A 21,177-nucleotide genomic window follows, 5' to 3' on the forward strand; every position below is an offset into this window, starting at 1 on the left:
CTCCTTTCAAACTGTGTTTCTGGCAGTTCAAATTTTGACACCACTTTTCTCCCTGACTGTACTAAATCTTGAAGTGTTTTTCAGCTTATTGGATAGGAAATTTAATGAGGATTCCAAAAATAGTCTCAAAACAGTCATTTTCTCATTCTAAGTGGGTTTGACAGGCGTTTGTGTCACTGATTGTCCTTTCAAACTGTGTTTCTGACAGTTCAAATTTTGACACCACTTTCCTCCCTGACTGTACCGAATTTCGTAGTATTTTTTTAAGGTTATTAGATAGGAAATTTAATGAGGATTCCAAAAATAGTCTTAAAATAGTCATTTTCTCACTCTAAGTGGGTTTTACAAGGCGATTTTGCCCCTGACTCCCCTTTCAAACTATGTTTCTGGCAGTTCAAATTTTGACACCACTTTTCTCCCTGACTGTACCGAATTTTGTAGTGTTTTTTTAAGGTTATAAGATAGGAAATTTAATGAGGATTCCAAAAATAGCCTTAAAACAGTCATTTTCTCACTCTAAGTGGGTTTTACAGACGATTTTGTCCTGACTGTCCATTTAAACTGTGTTTCTGGCAGTTCGCTTTTTTCCCTCATTTCACCAAATCTTGCAGTGTTTTTTTCAGGTTGTAGAATATGAAATTTAATGAGGATTCCAAAAATGTGCTTAAAATAGTCATTTTCTCACTCCAAGTGAGTTTGACAAGCAATTTTATCTCTGACTGTCAAACTGTGCTTAAAAGCTGCAAAAATCAGGGTTTAGAAAAGTTTTCTTTCAGTATTCGATACAAAACGTGTTTCTAAGATTTATGACAGTTATTTTGGAAGTGGTCACGTGACTACTTAGCTAAATTATTCTCCAAAAAACCACGTGATATCTGTCACTAATGTCAAAACTGTAAAAATTAGCATAGAATTTGCAAGAATTACAGTTTAACACAGTTTTCGAAACGTGTTTCTGAGATTTATGACAGTTATTTTGGAAGTGGTTACGTGACTACTTAGCTAAATTATCCTCCAAAAAACCACGTGATATCTGACACTAATGTTAAAACTGTACAAATTAGCCTAGAATTTGCAAGAGTTACAGTTTAACACAGTTTTCGAAACGTGTTTCTGAGATTTACGAGAGTTATTTCGGCAATTGTCAGTTTGTAAATGTAAAGCTATTTCTCGTGTTTTTTGACATATTTTGAAGTATTCTAATAATAACTAAACAAACAACTTGTTTTTGGATTAATATGTAGTTGGTAAGACTCATTTGAAGCAATTGCAGTAATTTAGACCTGTGATTTCATAGAATAGTTCAATGTCGCTCTATAATAAAGAGTATTGCCTAATGACAAGCTGTAGCCCAAGTGATTTACGAATTAAATTTTAACGGAAAGCTGATATGAAAGTCATATTTTTCATTTGAACTAAAAAAAAAATAACGTAACAAAAATTTAATAAAATTCAATATCTCACAAACTTTTCAAATAAGAACATTGAGCTGTCTTTTACTCCACTTCACGTTTGGTTGGCAAAAAGCCACCTAATAGCAAGCGTCCGTAAATGGAAAGAAATTCAATTAGGATCCCTCTAGAGGAAAACTTTTTAGCTTGCAATAAACAAAAAAGGCTAATCCACTAGTTAGAAGATTTTTTTGATTTTTAAGTACATTTTTAAGTCACACACGTAAAATAAAACTATTTATAAAGAAAATCAACAAAATGATATTTATCTTTGGTGTAATTTAAGACAAATAAACTTTTTTTCTGCTTAATGGAGACGTTTTCGGTGACTGAAAAACATAATAATAACATTTTTATGTGGGGAAACTATAACAAAACGGCGTTTCGCGCTTGATTCACTTTACTACAGCAATCAAACTTAATGGACCAAATTAATTTTTAATGCGGTAAATAAGTTTAGTGTACTAATATTATTCTATTATTCTAGGTTGGGTTTATGGGGGAATGTTTTATTGGAAAGCCGCGGTCGGCGCCAGCGGAACGAAAACGTTGAGAGTTTCGAATTTATAAGTCTGATGGCAAAAAAGTTGGCCAGATGCCCAAATTTTGACTTGGACCGGGTATAATCGGTTATTAAATTGCGCCAAAAACCCCACCCAACTTTGCACTTTTATATTGGATTAGGTTGCACAAAAATTCGATTAATCCCATTCTCCACAGCGTTAATAAATCAAATTGTTGCAACGAATAATAATCAAAGTGTTCACTTTAAAGGGGGGTTAATTTAATTATAAGGCTACATTTCCATTTTGTTGCATCTTGCCGAGATTCAACCCTATTTCTGTTTACACATTCAAGATGACTTATTTACACAGGTAAATACGTATGTTTAACACTTGACAAGCCATCGTTTCTTACCTTACCTACAGTCTCAAAAGCTTAATTAACGCCCGCAATAGAATTGTAAATTTTACATAATGTATTTACTAAAACTGTCTGATCTTTACGCTAGGCTATTTTAAAAATGTTGCCTTAGTTACAATGCTTCACAAAGACACTGAAGTAAATTAGTCCATAATCCGTTTAATGGTCAATTAAGCTGCGCTTTTCCCACTTTGTTTCCAGCCCGTTCTTTTGAAACATTAATTAAAACAGTCAAACTGAAGCTTTGGAAAAAAACTTGATACACCAGAAAACTCATTACAAATATCAGTCAAATTAATTTTAAACTGAAGGCATTCGTTTAATAATATGACGTTCGAAATTCTCTAAGCCGCAATTAGAGTCGTATCCAAAGCGACTATAATTCATCCTTGCATATTTGAAATTACTTCGGATATTAATTATTTGACTTTGTCAAAAGCGGTCGTTTACTTGCAAAAATTACGGATGCAGTTCTTAATTAATTACAACGTCAACGGCACGTGAAATTAACTTCAATTTATTTAGTTAAAGAACCGTGCTGTAAAAACAGGAAAAATGATACTGGACAAGTAAGAAAGTTTTAATTTATTCAAAGAGAAATCACTACATATTTGATAGATAGATACCAAAAATTCTACAATAAAGCTGAAATTAAAGTTTGTATTCCCTACTGAAAACATCGTTTTAGAAGAAGAGATCTTCAAATTCAAGTAATTTTTCAAATCATAGTTGAATTTATTTGTTCAATTTGCAATTACTTCTTGTAACTAATTGTATCTAGTTCTCCTAAGCTCATTTTAAATAAAATAATTTAAGACTTGAAACCACTCAAATAGTTTTTAAGTCAACATTTTTAAGACTTAAAAACTAGAATTTCTTAATTTTATTTACAACTTTGTTGGAATACGTGTGTAAAACATAGACGACAATTACCACCTGAAATATGCAGATGATACTGTCTTAATATCAGGCAGCATTCGCAAAGTCAAATGTTGGACTTCAACGAATCTAGAAAATTTAAAAAAAAATATTTAGAGGATCATAATGTCAATTTTGTGTTCAATTCATCAGTTTTTACAACAGATTTTTAGGAAAATTTATATTACTCATAGTATAGTACAGTTTTTAAATTTAACTACTTAAGAACAGCATTTTATGGATTTCAAATAATACGGCAGCGTCTCTTTATCGAAAAAACAAACTAAAATCTCTCAATTTGTATTATACCAAACTCTGCAAAATAAGGGCCTAAACCCGGAAATGCAAAATTGGTTGAATTGGGCCAAACTTCAGGCGAAAATGGGGTTCCTCTTTTTCTCCAAATTTCCTTTGGACTAAACGAAAAGGTTTCAAAGCATTAGGGTCGTAGAGGAATTAGAACTTCACACTTTGCGTAATTTCTTTCCTTTGCCACGCTCTGATTCCCGAAAAAAAAGTATATGAATTTGCATTAACGTGGCAAAAAGGAGTGGACGTTTAACGTTTACAACCATTAAGGGTGATATTTATCTGCTTTTCACGACTGTCATAACCGTAAAGTCGAATTAAATTTGATTTGTGTCCCTAGAACAATAATTTGCTCGCATGCTTAAAAAAATTGGAATAGACTGAAGGAAATGAGCGAAAGCAGAAACGACATAAAAAATGTAAATTATGTTAGACTGCCGTGTTTCAGTTAAAAATGTCTCAGTTTTCTGTTAATGCACGACAAACTGGCTTTATGATGTTGCACTTTGTAGAAATAAAATGTTTTACATTTGCAAATGAGTATTTATAAGTAAAAAGCTTTCTTTTTGCTCATCAACTGTATAACTTTCTCCTGTATGTTCATTTAATTGCTTAGACAAATTTAGAAATCAAAATAATTGTTTTAAATTAGTATTTCTAAGATAGTTAAGTTTATTAAACACTGTAAACTTATATGTACTTCTAATTATATTCTTCTAACTTATTTTCACTCAAAATCACTATTTGGCACAGAACATAATTAAGCTCCTATATTTCCAGCATTATACAGGGTGTCTCAGTTTTAAGTGCCCAAACTTTAATGTCGGATAGTACGTCGAAAAATAACAACACTTTGCTATATAAACCTATATCCAATAGGGCGTCGTTACTGATATACAGGGTGTTAAAGTTTTTTAAAAAAATTGCTTATTTGAGAATTTCTCGAAAACCGTTGGAGATATTGTAATGAAATTTTTGTGTGAATATCTCCTGTTCAAAACGTCTTCAATGAAATAAAAAATTGAACTGTGACGCAACCAGTGTCGTACTTACCGACGTACGCCTAGGTACTTTGGATAAAAAAAATGTTACGCCACTGCCTTTTTGGAAATTAAAATTTGTTTTTGAGATGACTGTTTAATTTGGGAGACAAAAGTCCTCTTGTGTTTTTTCGGATTGACGCACCATTTCAGAGTAAAAAAAGGAAAGGTTATAATGGTATAAAAATTTATTATTATCACATAACTTAAATTAGGAAACAAATTAAATAAAACTTAACAAATTAAAAGTTATTTAGTGCCTTTTGGACAGAGATACTTTAGGGAAAGCTTACGTTAAGTTTTGACTGTGACAATTCTTATGGCTCTTTGTCTCAGTCAAAATACTTAACTCTTAACTAGTTCCCGTTAAAACGTTCGCGCAAATGGTAATTAATCTGTGACGAAGTTTACAATAGTTGTTCAAAATGGAAACCATCAGACTCAATGCATATTTGACACCTACGACGTGTAGAATTGACCGCTGCAGATATTTGATGGGGATTATTGCGAAGAATTTCACAGGCTGCTTCAATCCTACCTACTAATTCCAGTTCGGTGTGAACTGGAGTGGAATACACCTTGTCTTTGAGAAAGCCCCATATAAAAAAATCTAAAACTGTCAGGTCGGGTGACCTTGGGGGCCAAGCGGCTGGACCTGTACCAGGAACATAATCATGGTTATGTGCATTATTTACACGACCTATCCAGCGCTCCCGAAAGTGCAAATCACACCAGCGTCGAACATTTACTCCGTAATGAGCAGGTGCGCCGTCCATTTGAAACCACATTTGCTGTCTCACGTTGAGTGGAACGTCTTCTAAATAATTACCCAAGTCATTTTCCAAGAATTGAAGAAAGAGGTGAGAATTCAGGCGAGGAGGTAAAAAATGGGGACCAATTAAATGGTTACCTATCACACCTATCCAAACGTTAACACTAAATTCTTGTTGAAAAGTTCGGGGTCTGACTTGATGAGGATTTACATTCCCCCAAACGTGCAAGTTATGAAAGTTCACAACACCTCTTCTGGTAAATGTGGCTTCGTCAGTGAATAAAATTTTACGCAAAAACAAATGATCAATTTGGATTGATCTCAACAGCCAACTGCAATATTCTCTACGCCTCGGTCCATCTTCTTGCATTAAATATTGCACTGGCTGCAAATGGTAAGGTCTTCTTCCATTCTTTCGTAAGGTTCGATGGACTACATCCTTTGAGACTGGAATATTGCGCGCTCGTAATTGCTTAGCGGCATTTCTGCAACTTTCTGTGGGGTTGTTATCGAACACTTCTAAAATGTTTGCCTCAAATCTTCCATGTGGTCTTCTAGGTCTATCTGGGTTTTTGCGTAATCCAAACTCTCTCAACAAGTGATGAACCTTCATAAAAACCTTTTTATTTGGACACCTTCGATTTGGAAATCGTCTAGCATATTCTCGGCACGCTTCGTTAGTGTTTCCGTTGCAGTATCCATAAATAAAATGTATGTCAGCGTACTCGGCATTAGTAAATAAGTGTGGCATTTTAAAAAAAGAACTAAACAAACTTTAAAGTGTTGAAATTGAACGTTATTATAATGTGCTGTCAGTTCGACATTTGTCACCAACCAGAATGGGAAGTCATCCAAACGATAAAATTTAATTAATCCATGTAATTAAGACATGCAATGATGTCACCTTTCCTTTTTTTACTCTGAAATGGTGCGTCAATCCGAAAAAACACAAGAGGACTTTTGTCTCCCAAATTGAACAGTCATCTCAAAAACAAATTTTAATTTCCAAAAAGGCAGTGGCGTAACATTTTTTTTATCCAAAGTACCTAGGCGTACGTCGGTAAGTACGACACTGGTTGCGTCACAGTTCAATTTTTTATTTCATTGAAGACGTTTTGAACAGGAGATATTCACACAAAAATTTCATTACAATATCTCCAACGGTTTTCGAGAAATTCTCAAATAAGCAATTTTTTTAAAAAACTTTAACACCCTGTATATCAGTAACGACGCCCTATTGGATATAGGTTTATATAGCAAAGTGTTGTTATTTTTCGACGTACTATCCGACATTAAAGTTTGGGCACTTAAAACTGAGACACCCTGTATATAAAATTTCATCAAATAGTCTTCAGTTTAATTGATTTCATCAATAATACATAGTCAATTTATAAAATCTGCAGTTTTAACATTTTTGGTTTCCGGAAATTCTAAATCATTAATAAGTAATTTCACTACGGAACATTCTAAGCTATTTAATTAAAATGCTTTAAGCTTCAGACACCATTCAACTTTTACAAAGTTTTAATTTTGATTGCGTTTATAATTAAGCTAACGTGCCGATAAAATTAAGATTCCAGTTTCATAAATATTGTAAAGATTCAATAGGATCAATAGAATGTTGGATCTATTTTAAAGTAATATGTAATGGTGTTGTGCCAAGTGAGTTTTGACAGTTATGACAGCTGTCACGTGACGTAAGCAACGTACAAAGTGTTTTTTAAGGTACCAACTGTCCAATTTGGCTCCATGGAGCTTTAAACGCAACTTCTAGTGTAATTCCTCAAATAAGCAACTGTTTGTAATTTTATAGTTTTAGGTCACTGGTGAACGGGTTTCGATAGTTATGACAGCTCTCACGTGAAGTGAGAAAAGTATAAAAGTTTTCCTTAAGACGTCGGAACTGTCAAATTTGGCTCCATGAAGCTATAAACGCAACTTTGAGCCTAATTCCCTCAAATGAGCCACTATTTGTAATTTTATAGTTTCAGGTCTTATCAACCTTTTCTTAAATTCTCCTGGAATTTTCTTGGCATTTTCTCCAAAAATAAAATTTTGATAATTTTACATTTCTAACTACTAGTTCAATAAAATTAAGAAAAAAGGCTTCATTCCAGCATTTGCAGTATAATTTCTTCAAATACATTTCAACAAAATTTGTTTACAAGTAACCAAAGGAGGCAAAACATACAACTGGATATCTCTGTCTTCTTCCCGTACTTGAATCCCTCACCAAGTTTCAGTTTTTCTTTGCCATACTCACACTGCAACGTTGAATTCGTATCTGCTTCGCCATTAAAGATCAAAATACTATCCAGATCAACATCTGGACAATTAAAATCGTTGGGATAAGATAGAACCTCGTGAGAATGAAAATTGGAAGTATCCTGGAACACATTTAGTTGTTCAGTAAAATGAACCTAAGCAAAACACAGTTTTGTCTAGAACAGTCTGATCGTCGTAGACACCTTCAGTTTTCTATCTATCTAAAACAGTCTATGGGTCTAAAGTTTTCCTTTGTAAATGGATCCACTTGGACAACTTGGACAAACTTCTCCAGCGTTTTTGACCAGCAAACAATCATATTTGTCGCAATTATCCCTTAAACCGTATATTGTTGCTGACATTGGTAGTAAAAGTAACGTGATCGTTGAGGTTGTTACTTAAAGTATTAGAGTCGTTTTTAGACAGACACTGTACACTTTTATTTTAAATTTTCGTGAAAACAAGTTTATTCCGTCATAACAGTACTAAAAAGTGTGATGTGGTTATCTTGCAGGCAATAAACATCAAAAATTACCTGACAGCAATAAGATAAAACATCCGAGGCTTAGCAGCAAACATAACTTTGGATGATGCAGTAAACCTTCTCTCTCCTTCATTTGGCGTTAATAAACCTAGGATCGAATCCCTTCCCACTAGGGCTCGTTACGTTTTTACATCAGCAATAAAAAACCTAGAAAACTGTTGTTTATGAAGCTCATTTTACGATCTCATCGACATGTACCTGTTCTTTTTTCTTTTCCTGGACTAGAATTGAAACGGAACCATTGAAACAAAGGAATTTCTCTATTCTGCTACCCCGTTTTAATTTAGAAACATTTCGAGATTCCATCCTTCTGAAAAAGCCATTGATCACCAGGCAATCACAGCGGAACGGAAGAGTAAAATAGGAACGACGCGGATCTCCCGAAATCTCTGCGAAACTCTGCAATTTTTCTCTTAAACACTATTCAAGAAGGCAATTTAAACCCGGCCAGGCTTTCGGAAGGGAAGCCCAGTTCGGCATATAAACCTAATACGGGGGAGTTAGCTTTTAAGCAATACGAAGTGCGTCGCTTCTTGCCGGACAAATTGGCACCAAATAGGACATTTTGTCTTTCGGCAACTGGAAGGAAACCCCGAGGGCCGGTATTGTGGACTTTGGAAGTCCTTTTAATGTCTGTCCCTTTCACTTTGTTCCTGTTATCCCCTTTGAGAACTTAACTATTTGTGCTCCGGCAACATCGACAAAGTCTTCTGATTTGAACGCCGCAAATTGCTTGTACTAGATGTATATTGGGTTTATCTGCTATACGCTGTCTAGTTTAATGTAACAAGAACCTTAATTTAGTCCCTTAACTTAATAGGAATTTATATATTTAGCTGGATTAGAACCAACCTCGTCTAGACTATTAGAATTAAATATTTTAGTGCTTTTATTACCGCCGTTAGCAATCTGACAATTAATTACACACCTATAATTTAATAGATATGCCTCGTAAATTCTGCCATCAAATTTATCGTTTTGCGGGTATTTATTATTAAATTTATTACAATCTCCATCTAAATCTTTACTAATGTACGAAAACTTTGCTATAGAGTTGCATAATAATATTGAAACTTACATACAATTCACTAAAATTTAATTTAAATAATGTTAAAAAATTACTGTTTGGGACAGCAAACAAAATATACACGACATAATTTTCTAGCTACTGGTTAATTAAATATGTCAACGCAAATATTAATACACTTAAACCACATGTTTACTCACAGAATGAAAACAATATGCATGGTGTTAGATTTTAATTATAAATATTTATACTGTTATAATCAAGCATTTGGTTTCAAATTGGAAGTACTCTCTGTCCCAGGAGAAGTGGCAGTGACGACATAACTGTATTTGTCTTAGTTCTTAAAATTATCTTTCATATTTTGTGATTGTCGACTTTAGCGTTTTTTTCTGGTTTGGTGTGTAGTCGTCAGAGGATTTTTATCAACTTTCTCTATTTAAATATTATATTTTCATTGTGTTTTAGGCCTCTAAACGCATCCTTACAAATAATAAGAAATGTATTTGCCTCAGAATATACAAATATGGCTCAATTGAGGATTTGTAACATTGGATGGAACTACTTAATGAAACTAGCTATTTTCTAGCGTAGGTAGAAAAGAAAACGGACAAATTGAAAAGAATGTTTCTCTCTTTTAATAATGAATGCGGAAACCAACACAATTGGAAAATACTATTTATGATTTTTATTAAAACTTCAATATGCCTTTTGAAGAAGGTGAAAGTATAGTAGTCAGACAAATTAACAAATATAAAACCAATCAACCAAAATTAATAAAAATAAAAGCAAAACAAATATTAATCTATGAAAAGCGTTTTTCTGTTCTATACACTTGAAGGCCTAAGGAGTGTTCTTAAGCAAAGGGTTCTGAAAATTGACTACTTAGGTAAAGACAATTTTAAAGCTTTCAGCAACTTTGAAAATCTAGAAATAAGTCAAAAAACTATTTTTGTGGCTAGAAATGCTGAAAATTTATTTAATTGTTCAATTTTCTACAAACACAATTGAATGTTTTTGGTCACCCTGTACGCAAGTAACTCAGAAACGGTGAAAGTTACGAAAAATTTGCTAAAATGTTTGTAAAGAAGTGCTAAACTCATCACTGGAAGTTTCACATGAAATTGGGTGCATGAAAATTGTAGTGATTCAGATTTTTTGGCCACCCTGTACACAATTATTAAGATAGAATTTTTTACTCTACACCACTGCAAAGAGGAGCTCAAAGCAAATCTTCTAAGTGGTTGAACCACCCTGAACTCCCAAAAATAACTGAGTTACAGGGTGTTCAAATTTCAACTGACTTGAAAATGTGTTGCATGAAAACAATTTTTGTGGCTAGAAAATGTTCAATGTTTAAAAGTCAATTTGAAAACTTACAGGCTACTTTTTAATCTGGAAATATAAAATATAGAATCAAACAACAAAAAACTTAACCTTAAAGGGTAATTTTGAATTTTTAAGTCAATTTGTGGAGCTAGAAAATGTAGTTAGTGTTCACAAACCTGAAAATTGACTAGAGTCCAATTGCAAATTTCTGGGCAAAGCTTGATTGTTTAGAAGTTATTTTTAAAGCTTTTATGAACTAGTGAGTAAGTAACAATGAGTAATTTAGAGAGTAATAAAGACATCTCGTTTTGAGCAACTTTATATATTTTTTTAGTTCAAGTTGTAAGCAAATCATTGAGGTTGAAACACTAACAGTGCTACAATTACACTGTCGTTAATTGTGCCAGACTCTGGAGCAATTGCAGGTGACTAATGGGTTTTGCTATTAGCGTAAGACACTCGACCGCCCATCTTCAACATTTTAGTAATAAAATGAGCCCAATTGTTCGCTTACTTATGCCAAAATCTGTCACTGTCGACGAAGGCAGATTCAACTGTTATGCCCCTTTTGTTTTCAGCAAGCCGCAACATGACAGACTGACGAGTGTTCACTAATCTTCTAAGATTTACTTATGACAATTTGTTAAAAACCACAACCAAATTTGTAATCATAAAATCCGTCTGTTTTTTGGTTACAAGAAATAATAATTGAAAACACGGTTTTTTAAAGTTTAGGAACAGACAGAGAGTAAATATTATGTTTATTAACCCTTAACTCTTTGATTTTGATTGCATAGCATTTTCGTCTCGGATCGATTTAAGCTTCGTATATATAAACAAAGTTAATTAACATGTTTAAATAAGCTGGTTTGTATGTGGTTTTCTAGCCTTAAAGCTCAAATTTCCTTCAGAGGAATTTTTCTAAACAATTACTTATTATTTCAGCTTAGCACAGTCCCAGTTTTGATATTAATAATTTATAATACCGAACTGAACGTAATTTATCACGAAAAATGATTTATGATTTTTGTATTAAAAACTTAGCATAATTTGTAATCTTTTTCTAATACCGTGCTTCCTAGAACAAATTTACTTTATTTTATGGGCAGGAATTTATAAAGGCGACATTAAATCTATTATGTATGATGCCACGAATATCGGATAAAAAACGCTTGTGCGCCAGTTTTTGGAATAATTCATTAAAGTTTAATTTACAAATCCAATGCAATGATATAAGCTGTATTAGAATGTTAAAAAAGGCGTGTATATTTTAGTTGAAGATCTCTTAATTATCGGCAAAGTAAATATTTCACTTTACTTAAAAAACTTTAATCAGTACATTTCTGGTAAATTACAAATTCTGTGTTTCTGGCAGTTCAAAAATTTTTTCAACTGATTTGAAAATTCGTTACATCAAAGCAGTTTCTGCTAATAAAGTTACGAAAAATTTGAAAGAGAGCAAAAATGTTCGGGGGTAATATCCCTAGTGCATTTAATTTTTCCGGAAAAATTCGGAAAAAACGAGTTTCTAAGTAATTTGTTTTAACAAATAGCATGAGCGAGAGTGGTTTTAAAAATCATTCAATATTTACGCCCTCTAGCGGCCAAAAAAACACTTTAAATTTTTTCACTTTTCAAAAAAACTGAAAGAATAGGAGAGTATTAGAGGTGTTTTTTAAGTACTTTTTGAAATTTAATATCTCGGTAACATGAAGAGCTACAGAAGCCATTTTTAACTAATTTTGTAGTATTTTTTATGCTTTGCAATGACAGTTATTTTGACAATTGTCAGTAAATTACAAATCATCTCGCTCATGCTATTTGTTAAAACAAATTACTTAGAAACGAGTATTCCAATTTTTCCACAGGAAAAATTAGATGCACGAGGGATATTTGGTAAGATTATTTCCTGAGTTAAATAAACATTTTATTTTAATTAAAACAATAAGAACAATAATTAATAAGAACAATAACTTTCAAGCTAGAAAGGGTAACACTATTCTTTATGTTGTGAGGAGTGTGACATTTTTCCGATTTTTTTTCCGGAAAAACTGCTGACAGCTAAGTTGACAGTTGTTAAGTGATTTTTTCACTTAAAATTTACATTTGTTATACTCATTCCTGAAAGTTTCACATTTTGTCAGTGCCACTACTATACAGGGGGTGCATGAAAAATGTAGTAATTCAGATTTATGACTTTTCAAATTAATGACAGCCATGACAGATAAAATGGGAAAAAATCCTCATTTAGCAAAGCTTCTGACACTTCTGAGTGTTAATTAGTGCATTTCCTGTATTCTGTAGTATGATGAGTTTTTTAATTACCTACCTTAAAAACAGTTTACTTCAATTCTTACTTTCACAATAAAAATAAAATTATTTAAGAAAACTGGGTTACACTCCCCATTTTTCCACTGTAACGCGTCATGGACATTCAACTTTTATTTTCAAATTTCCACGTAATCGCACTTTTACACCACGTAAAATGGAACATTGCGTAACGTTACAATGGATTATTCACATTTTACTCAGAAAAATGCCTGAATAAATCAGTTATAAGTTATAGAATTTTTCAAAAATAATTTAAATCACACACTCTGAAACTTTTAAGCTCTGTGATCTTCTGATATGCATTCTTAACCAACTGTAAAGTGCACAACAATGTCAAGCTTATATGGAGGCCATCCTTAATTATATCATGCAATTTAATCGAGAATAGAGTCATGCAATCCGATTATCTTTAAATATTTAAAAAGTGGCTGTAATTTTTATGCTAGAGGATTGATGTTTGTTTGTAGTTCTTACTGCAAGAGATTTAGTTAATGTATAATAATTTTTTTTGTGTAGTATTACTTTACGATCACGAAAAGGGATTGAAATTTAAAATATTCCACTTCAAAGCGTTTCATCCTTTGCTACATCATTAATGTTGTTTACCATTTGATTTGGTAAATTCAAGAGAACATAATAGGTAACAATCTTCAAAACCCCATTATATGCTTTCCAGTAAAAAAACTGTTCTCTATTTTACTGAGCTTTCCCAAAGCAGAAAATTTCCCTCACTAAAGGAAAAATTGCGTACACAAAAATGACCGACTTTAACCCCGACATAGAAGTAAATCGAATAAACATATTATTGGATTTCCACTAATTGTAAACGTCTCAATCGCAACATTAAGCAGCATTTTACTATCTCGAAACATGCATGATGTGTTATTACGGTTTTATATGCGCCCGTCATCTAAAATTGGAATTTTATTCGATAAGATAGAGGAGAAGGGAATTACAAAACAGCGGAAAATCGAGGCATAAAATTTTTCGTGGATTGAAAACGGCGCGAAAACTTATGGAATATTTGCCGTTCTAAAGCTTATTACGTGCCGTGCGAAATGGGATTTTTATATTTTGTTTACTCTACGGGGCAACGTAAAGTGGATTACAGCTTTTCCCCTCTCAACTTTACGTTTTGATAAAAAATAAAAATAACTCACCTTCGAAAGTCCCTGCTCCAACAGGCATAAATTACTGGATTCATGCTCGAGTTGATCCAACCAAGCCACGTGACTACAGCGAGGACGATCTTTTCGTGCCAGATGCACTGTAAACAGAAGCCGGAAAGTAAGTTCACTACGAAAAATGGTAACCAACACACTGTAAACACTCCCATTACGATACCTAAAGTCTTAGCAGCCTTTTTTTCTTTGGCAAATTTAGCTAACTTCCTGCTAAGGGAAAAGTTTTTGCTATGAGTGCCTAAACGAGCGGAGGGAATCCTGTTAAAGCCGTTATTAGCCAAAGCCGTTAGGGGTTCATCCTCGGCTGTACTGTACAGATTTCTGGTTTCACTTTGAGGTGTCTTACAAGTACCCCCTCTGTGGATTCTTAGTGTAAGCTCTAACTCTCCAGCACCGATTAAAATCTGTTTGGTTCCCAGCCTCAAACTTTTAGTTTGTGCTACAGCCGCTCTGTATATTCTGTAGTAAGTAAAAACCATCACAAACAGAGGAAGGTAGAACGAAATAGTTGAAGAGAATATCAAATAACCTAAATGTTCAGTAAACGGACATTTGTATTTGGGAATTGGTTCAGTACGAACAGCCCTCCACCATACTATAGCAGGAAATGATATGGCACTGGAACAAACCCATACAGCCGCAATAAGCACTACAGATCGTAACCTTGTCATACGCATTGGATAGGCAATAGGATCAGTAATAGCCCAGTAACGGTCCAGGCTAATCACGCACAAATTCAAAATGGAGGCCGTCGAAAATAGCACGTCCAATGACCTCCAGATGTCGCACCAGTCTGGTCCAAAAAACCACGTATGTCCTAACACTTCATAAAGGGCGCTGAAGGGCATCACCACCAATCCAACCAAACAATCGGCAACGGCCAGGGAAGTGATAAAATAATTGGTTGGGGTGTGCAAATATCTTTCACGCACTACAGCCATTATGACCAAAGTGTTTCCGAATACGGTACAGAGGGAGAAAAGTAGTAACAAGGACACTACTACAGCCCGGTCCTGGATCAGTTCGGTCCATTTTTCCCAAGCCTCACTTTCTGAGTCGGTGAAATTTAAGGTTAGGTTGTCGTAGGTCCAGTTTTGCCAGTCGAAGGCTAGGTAGAGGTCGCTGTAGTTCATGATGATTGTTATTTCTGAAATAAAAAAATGTTTTGTTAATTCATTAGTAAGAATACATGAACGTTTTAGTGAATTTAGTTACCGTAGGATACACTCTATTTTTTATTGAAGAACAGAATGTTCAGGAAAGTGGAGAAAAAGTGGTAACTAAATTCTTAAATTATACATGTTTTTCAGTGTATAAGGAACGGAAACTGTATCATAGTTTTATGACTACTTTTAACTAATGATAGGCGTAAATTTACCGTGACAGTGACAAGTCAGGGAAAAAGTTTGAACTGCCAGAAACACAGTTTGAAAGGAGAGTCAGGGACAAAATTGCCTGCAAAACCCTCTTGGAGTAAGAAAATGACTGTTTTAAGAACATTTTTAGAATCCTCATTAAATTTTCTCTTCAATAACCTGAAAAAACACCACAAAATTTGCTAAAGTCAGGGAAAAAAGCGTTGTCAAAGTTTGAACTGCCAGAAACACAGTTTGATAGGAGAGTCAGGGACAAAATCGCCTGTAAAACCCTCTTGGAGTAAGAAAATGACTGTTTTAAGCACATTTTTAGAATCCTCATTAAATTTTCTATTTAATAATCTGAAAAAACACAACAAAATTTCTTAAAGTCAAGGAGAAAAGCGGTGTCAAAGTTTGAACTGCTAGAAACACAGTTTGAAAGGAGAGTCAGGGACAAAATCGCCTGTAAAACCCTCTTGGAGTAAGAAAATGACTGTTTTAAGCACATTTTTAGAATCCTCATTAAATTTTCTATTCAATAATCTAAAAAAACACAACAAAATTTCGTAAAGTTAAAGAGAAAAGCGGTGTCAAAGTTTGAACTGCCAGAAACACAGTTTGAAAGGAGAGTCAGGGACAAAATCGCCTGTAAAACCCTCTTGGAGTAAGAAAATGACTGTTTTAAGCACATTTTTTAAATCCTCATTAAATTTTCTCTCCAATAACTTTAAAAAACACTACAAGATTTAGTAAAGTCAGGGAGAAACGCGGTGTCAAAATTTGAACTGCCAGAAACAGTTTGAAAGAACAGCCAGAGACAAAATTGCTTGTAAAACCCTCTTGGAGTAAGAAAATGATTGTTTTAAGCACATTTTTGAAATCCTTATTAAATTACCTATCCAATAAAAAATATGGGATAATCAGTTAATACTGTAGCAAGAAGACGTAGAAGTAAGAACACTTAGTTAAGTAAAGCTTTATAAAGTTGAACGCTGAAACTTGAAAGTTCTGCAGCTGACAAATAAACTTTTAAACACTGGCGTATCGTACCTCCTCAAATTATGCCGAAAATTCCCAAACTAATTTCTGTACACAAAATACTTTGTAGCTCAACCACCAATAGGTATCGCACATCGTTTTATGTTCTTTAATGTGGCTGTTGTGTAAATGTAATCAAGAAATTTTCTTAGGGCCTGGTAGCAAATTACAAGGGGAACTGTAAGAAATGGCTTTAACCGTGTTTTCAAATTAAGGGTTTTGTACCAAAAACGTCGGTCGATGACTTGCTTAACCCTAATTAACCCTAATGTAGGTAGTTCTAATCTATTTATATCAGTATGTAAATTTTGTTACATTGTTCTTCACTTAAAATTTCATTTAATTACCATTCAGTATGACAATTTAAATGACCAAACAAATGGATCAATACTACTTTAAAAAATAAACAAAAACTATTAGTAATTGATAGAGTGCAAGCAACCAAAGTGAGTGATTTAAGCGTTGGCAAAGTAGCTTTACGTGTCCTGCAAAGCGGCGATAAGTGAAATAAAACACAACGAATGATCATTTTAATATACCACTAGACTGTGAACATTTGCCTAATGAAACGTTTAATATTTAAATGCAATATTTTAGAGAGTCAACCAGAAATACACCGAGGATGGATGGAAGTTACTTTTGCCCCCAAAAAGGGACAATTTATTTTTACAAAGTGCTGATTTGCTAGCGCACCTTTTGGGGTCCAGACTATAAAATTACAACCAGAAACGTGCACCACATAATTAATTCCGCAAGTTTTCGCTTTTAGATAATAGTTAAGAACCATGAATCTTTTATATCTGGTATTTCTGTCTGACAGCACACACAATTAATATTTAAACGATTCCATTTGAGTGCGCTATAATGAAATATTTATAGAAGCAAATCGAGCTATTAGGTCGAAATGGAGCAAACTTCTAAACCAATATAAATGTGTTGTATTTATTCTGATGGAAAAGAACTCGAGACAGTTGAAAGCTGCACAACAGATTTATTGCGGAAAAAAGTGCGCCGTTTTAAATGCAAAAATTAGTTTTGTTGCACTAAATTCTTGCAAAAGTATTAATTTAAACTTGCACCAGTAAATTACATACCCTGAAACTTTAAATGGTTGAAAACTGATGTGCTTTTGATGTTTGATGAATCTGTTATGGTTTACTGCTCATTACAGAGTGGTTCAAATTGATTGTAGGATAATTCAAGAGTAGAAAGTGTCATATAAAATGTAGTCAAAAATTGCCCTTTAGCGGAGTTAGAGCACCTTATAGGTGAGCCACTAAAACCATTTTTTACTTTTAATTCCTAGACGAAAAAAGATACTCAAATAAAATCATCAGTTTTTGTCTATCTCTATTAATAAGAGCACTTCCCATTTAAATACGTCCAATTTGTCCCACCCTGTACAATGATATATTGTCTGATTTGAAACCAAATTAACTGCTCCAACTAGTGTTTTGTGAATTTATATTTTGATTTGTATTTTCTAAATTATTAAAATATAAACGCATATTTGCTAATAGAAACGATTTATCAAAGTTATCCAGTAATTTACTTCTTCAAATTTTAACTCATTTCTAATAACATAAATTCTTTCGTTAAAACTTTCTAAATTATACATTTTCTAACTTTTCAAGTTAGAAAGTCTGCAACTGACGAATAAACAATCGCTAAGAAGTTGGGTAAACACAATCAAAACTATGCTAATTTTATTAATTATGTTAGACGAAGTTTAATAAGCTTTATTTAAATGCCTAAAAGAACTGAATCTTAACTTAATAATAGTTGATCATTATGAATATCATGATTTTGGTTTTGTTGTTGAATTTTTAAAGAGTTATTCAATTAAAAACTAACTGGTAAACTGAAAAGAGCAGTCTAAATAAATCACGAAAGGAGCCCAAAATTTCAAGGGCTGTTAACTTTCGAACAAGAATCCTGAAAACTCGAGAACCCTTATCGTTGTTTAGGGACGCTTTTCATCTTTCCGTTAAAAAGCGGTTTTTTCACAAAAGAACTAATTGAAATTAATTACATATAAAAGGGTAAATTATACTATTAGAAAAAAATTTAATTCAGTTTTTACTCGTACTTTAATTTTAATTTACGCTGCGAGGATTAAGCAAAAAAACTCGTAAACTCAATATCAAAAAATCAGATAAAGCATTATTAAGTGAATCCAAAATTAATTACAGGGTTATTAACGTTATTCGACACAGAAAATTGTGACTAAAGTATTCAGTAGATCAAGTTGTATTTTTTCAAATGGATTACCTAGTATTTTATTTGATTTTCACAATCTGATACGTCTAAAGTTTACAGGTTTTCAAAAATTTGTAATTTTGTAAAAATTCAGTACAAATTTAATCACTCAACCTCTGTTTGATTTTTATTAATCAAAATTGGCTTGGGAACTGCTAAATGATCAAGTTTTAAGATCCATGGGTGAGAAATCAGTGAGTCTAGCTCTTACAGAATGTCTCAAAATTTTTACTCAATAATTGCAACCCTTAAACCTTAATAACTTGTCAAAGTCAAATTGAACTATCTATTCTATGGCTAAAGTAGATAGAAAATTTAATTATCTATCGAAACTAGATAGTACTCTATTATACATGAATTACGTAACTAAATCATATTTGAATACAAACTGTACTTGACGCTAAACGCGGAATAGTTGAATTTCTAAACCAGTCTCATAACAAATGGATTGCACGGAATGGACCAATTAGATAGTCGCCTAATAGCCCGGACTTGTAATGGTAATTCTGTGTAATGTACAAAATTGTTGTTGAAATTACCCGATAGAACCATAACAATCATATTATACAGGATATAGCATCGTCAACGTGCCACGACGACTAAATTAGCGCTGCATTGAGAATGGTGAGGCTGTTGTAAGCATTGTTACTATTGTGTATTTTTTAAATTATGTCAATGTTTTATTTAAACAAACTAATTTAACTGAAAGCACTAGTTTAAGTTTTTAAGTACGATTATTATATTCAATGTTAATTGTATAAAAATTTGCAAGGTTGGCTATCTAATCGATCATCAAATTCTTTTCTAATTTAGACTTTAAATATGTTAATTACCTCATTAATTAACAAAGCTTCTATTAAGCCTTTATCAAAGTTTTATTTTAAATTTACATTTTATTCAACAGTTTAATATTTATTAAAATGAGTAACAACATAAAAAATGTGAATATGAGAAGAAGACGTGGGTGAAAAGTAAAACTAACCCCGCAAGATTGGGCTATGACAGATTCCGGAATGTCCCATTTTCATACATAACTCAAGAGGAAAAACGTAATTTTGGCATTATATGCTTCTTCCCGACGCAATATTAACCTATATAATACCGACGAAAAATGAATATAAAGTTATCACCGAATTGTATAAATACCGTGGTTGGCGTGCCGCAAATTCGCGAATTTCGATTCGGGATTTCGGGAATTCGTAGGTCAGACCACAATAGGACAGGGAGTTATGCGAAAGGGTAGCAAAAAAGTGGGTTCACGTGCGGAAAACATTTTCAAAGTGTGCCTGGTGGTAAAGTCACCGATCCGGAACAAAATGGAATCCTAAAATACCGCGAGAATATGGCACAGCAAAATTTGCTTAACTTTAATTTGACCTTCTTTGTTTAGTCCTAACTTTTAATTTAGTTTCGTCGCTGGAACCCATAAAATGGATGTTTTATTAATGTTTTTTTAAAAATAAATTCCGAAAACTTTCGATAGCATCCAGAAAATGGATCTCTGCCGGTGTCAGATGGGAGCGAATGAAATATGAACGACATTAACTATTTTTATTCCTTTACTATCTATGATGACTTAGTGTTAGCTAGCAAAGCTGATTTCTTGAAAATGCACTTGAATCAGAAGACTTTTTTTTTTTCGTTTATATGAAAGTCTATTGACTAAACCAAAAGTGGAAATTTGTTGAAATTTTGCTTTTACTATAAACAGTAAGTTTCAGAAAATGCTCTTGAATCAAACGACTTTTCTTTATTGTTTCATGTGAAAGAATAATAAATTAAACTTTATTGGCCTAGACGCACATACAAAGAAGATTTAAAAATGATTAAACCCTCGTGTTCTCGTAACCACACAGTAAAGGAAGAAGAGCGGAAAGGAGAGCAAAACAATTAGAGTAATTTTCATGACACCATCGCCATCTAGGTATAAATAATGTGGCATTTGTCGTAATAAATTCGGCCCAAATATCGTGAGCAATTGCGGCCGTAAATCTCGCAAACGTTCGTTACTTTTTGCACTTTTGTCGGCTTTTCCGCACTTTTCTATAATTAAGATAATTTATATTTTAATTGCGTCATATCCTGCGTGCCTTTTGCGGAAGGTGCTAAATGGAAATCACAAAAAAGCCTAAATTGAAACAGACGAGATTTGGTTTTTAATTTGCCGGAGGAGAAAACTCATTGTTGGGCGACAAAGTTCGGGAAATTCATTGTGAACCTTCAGGAACTTAGTATCAAACAAAAAGAGAGGACAAAACAAGAATGGGGACAGATTATGTAGGTTGATTACACCAAATAAGGTTAAATGACTTTTTATTGACTTTCTTTTTTGAATATAAATTTTTAATAATGAAAATGTTATATTTTCCTATTGTTTCATTACTGGTGAAGATATTCCTGGAAAATAGAAAATAATTAATGAATATTTCCA

General features: G+C 33.1%; 1 protein-coding gene across 2 annotated transcripts in view; it reads right to left on the reverse strand.

Moving 5' to 3' along the window:
- Dop1R2 (dopamine receptor 2) overlaps nucleotides 1-21,177 on the reverse strand; it is a 52,782-nt gene that overhangs the window by 12,846 nt on the left and 18,759 nt on the right. For both annotated transcript variants that reach the window (XM_081989431.1, XM_081989432.1), the window contains exon 2: nucleotides 14,068-15,238. In XM_081989431.1, coding sequence (XP_081845557.1) covers nucleotides 14,068-15,224 — 1,157 coding nt within the window. In that variant the 5' untranslated portion in view covers nucleotides 15,225-15,238. The remainder of the gene's footprint in view (nucleotides 1-14,067; nucleotides 15,239-21,177) is intronic.

The sequence above is a fragment of the Ips typographus genome, linkage group LG11 (assembly GCF_016097725.1).
Source record: "Ips typographus isolate SLU linkage group LG11, UJ_Ityp_2.0, whole genome shotgun sequence".
Classification (NCBI taxonomy): domain Eukaryota; kingdom Metazoa; phylum Arthropoda; class Insecta; order Coleoptera; family Curculionidae; genus Ips; species Ips typographus.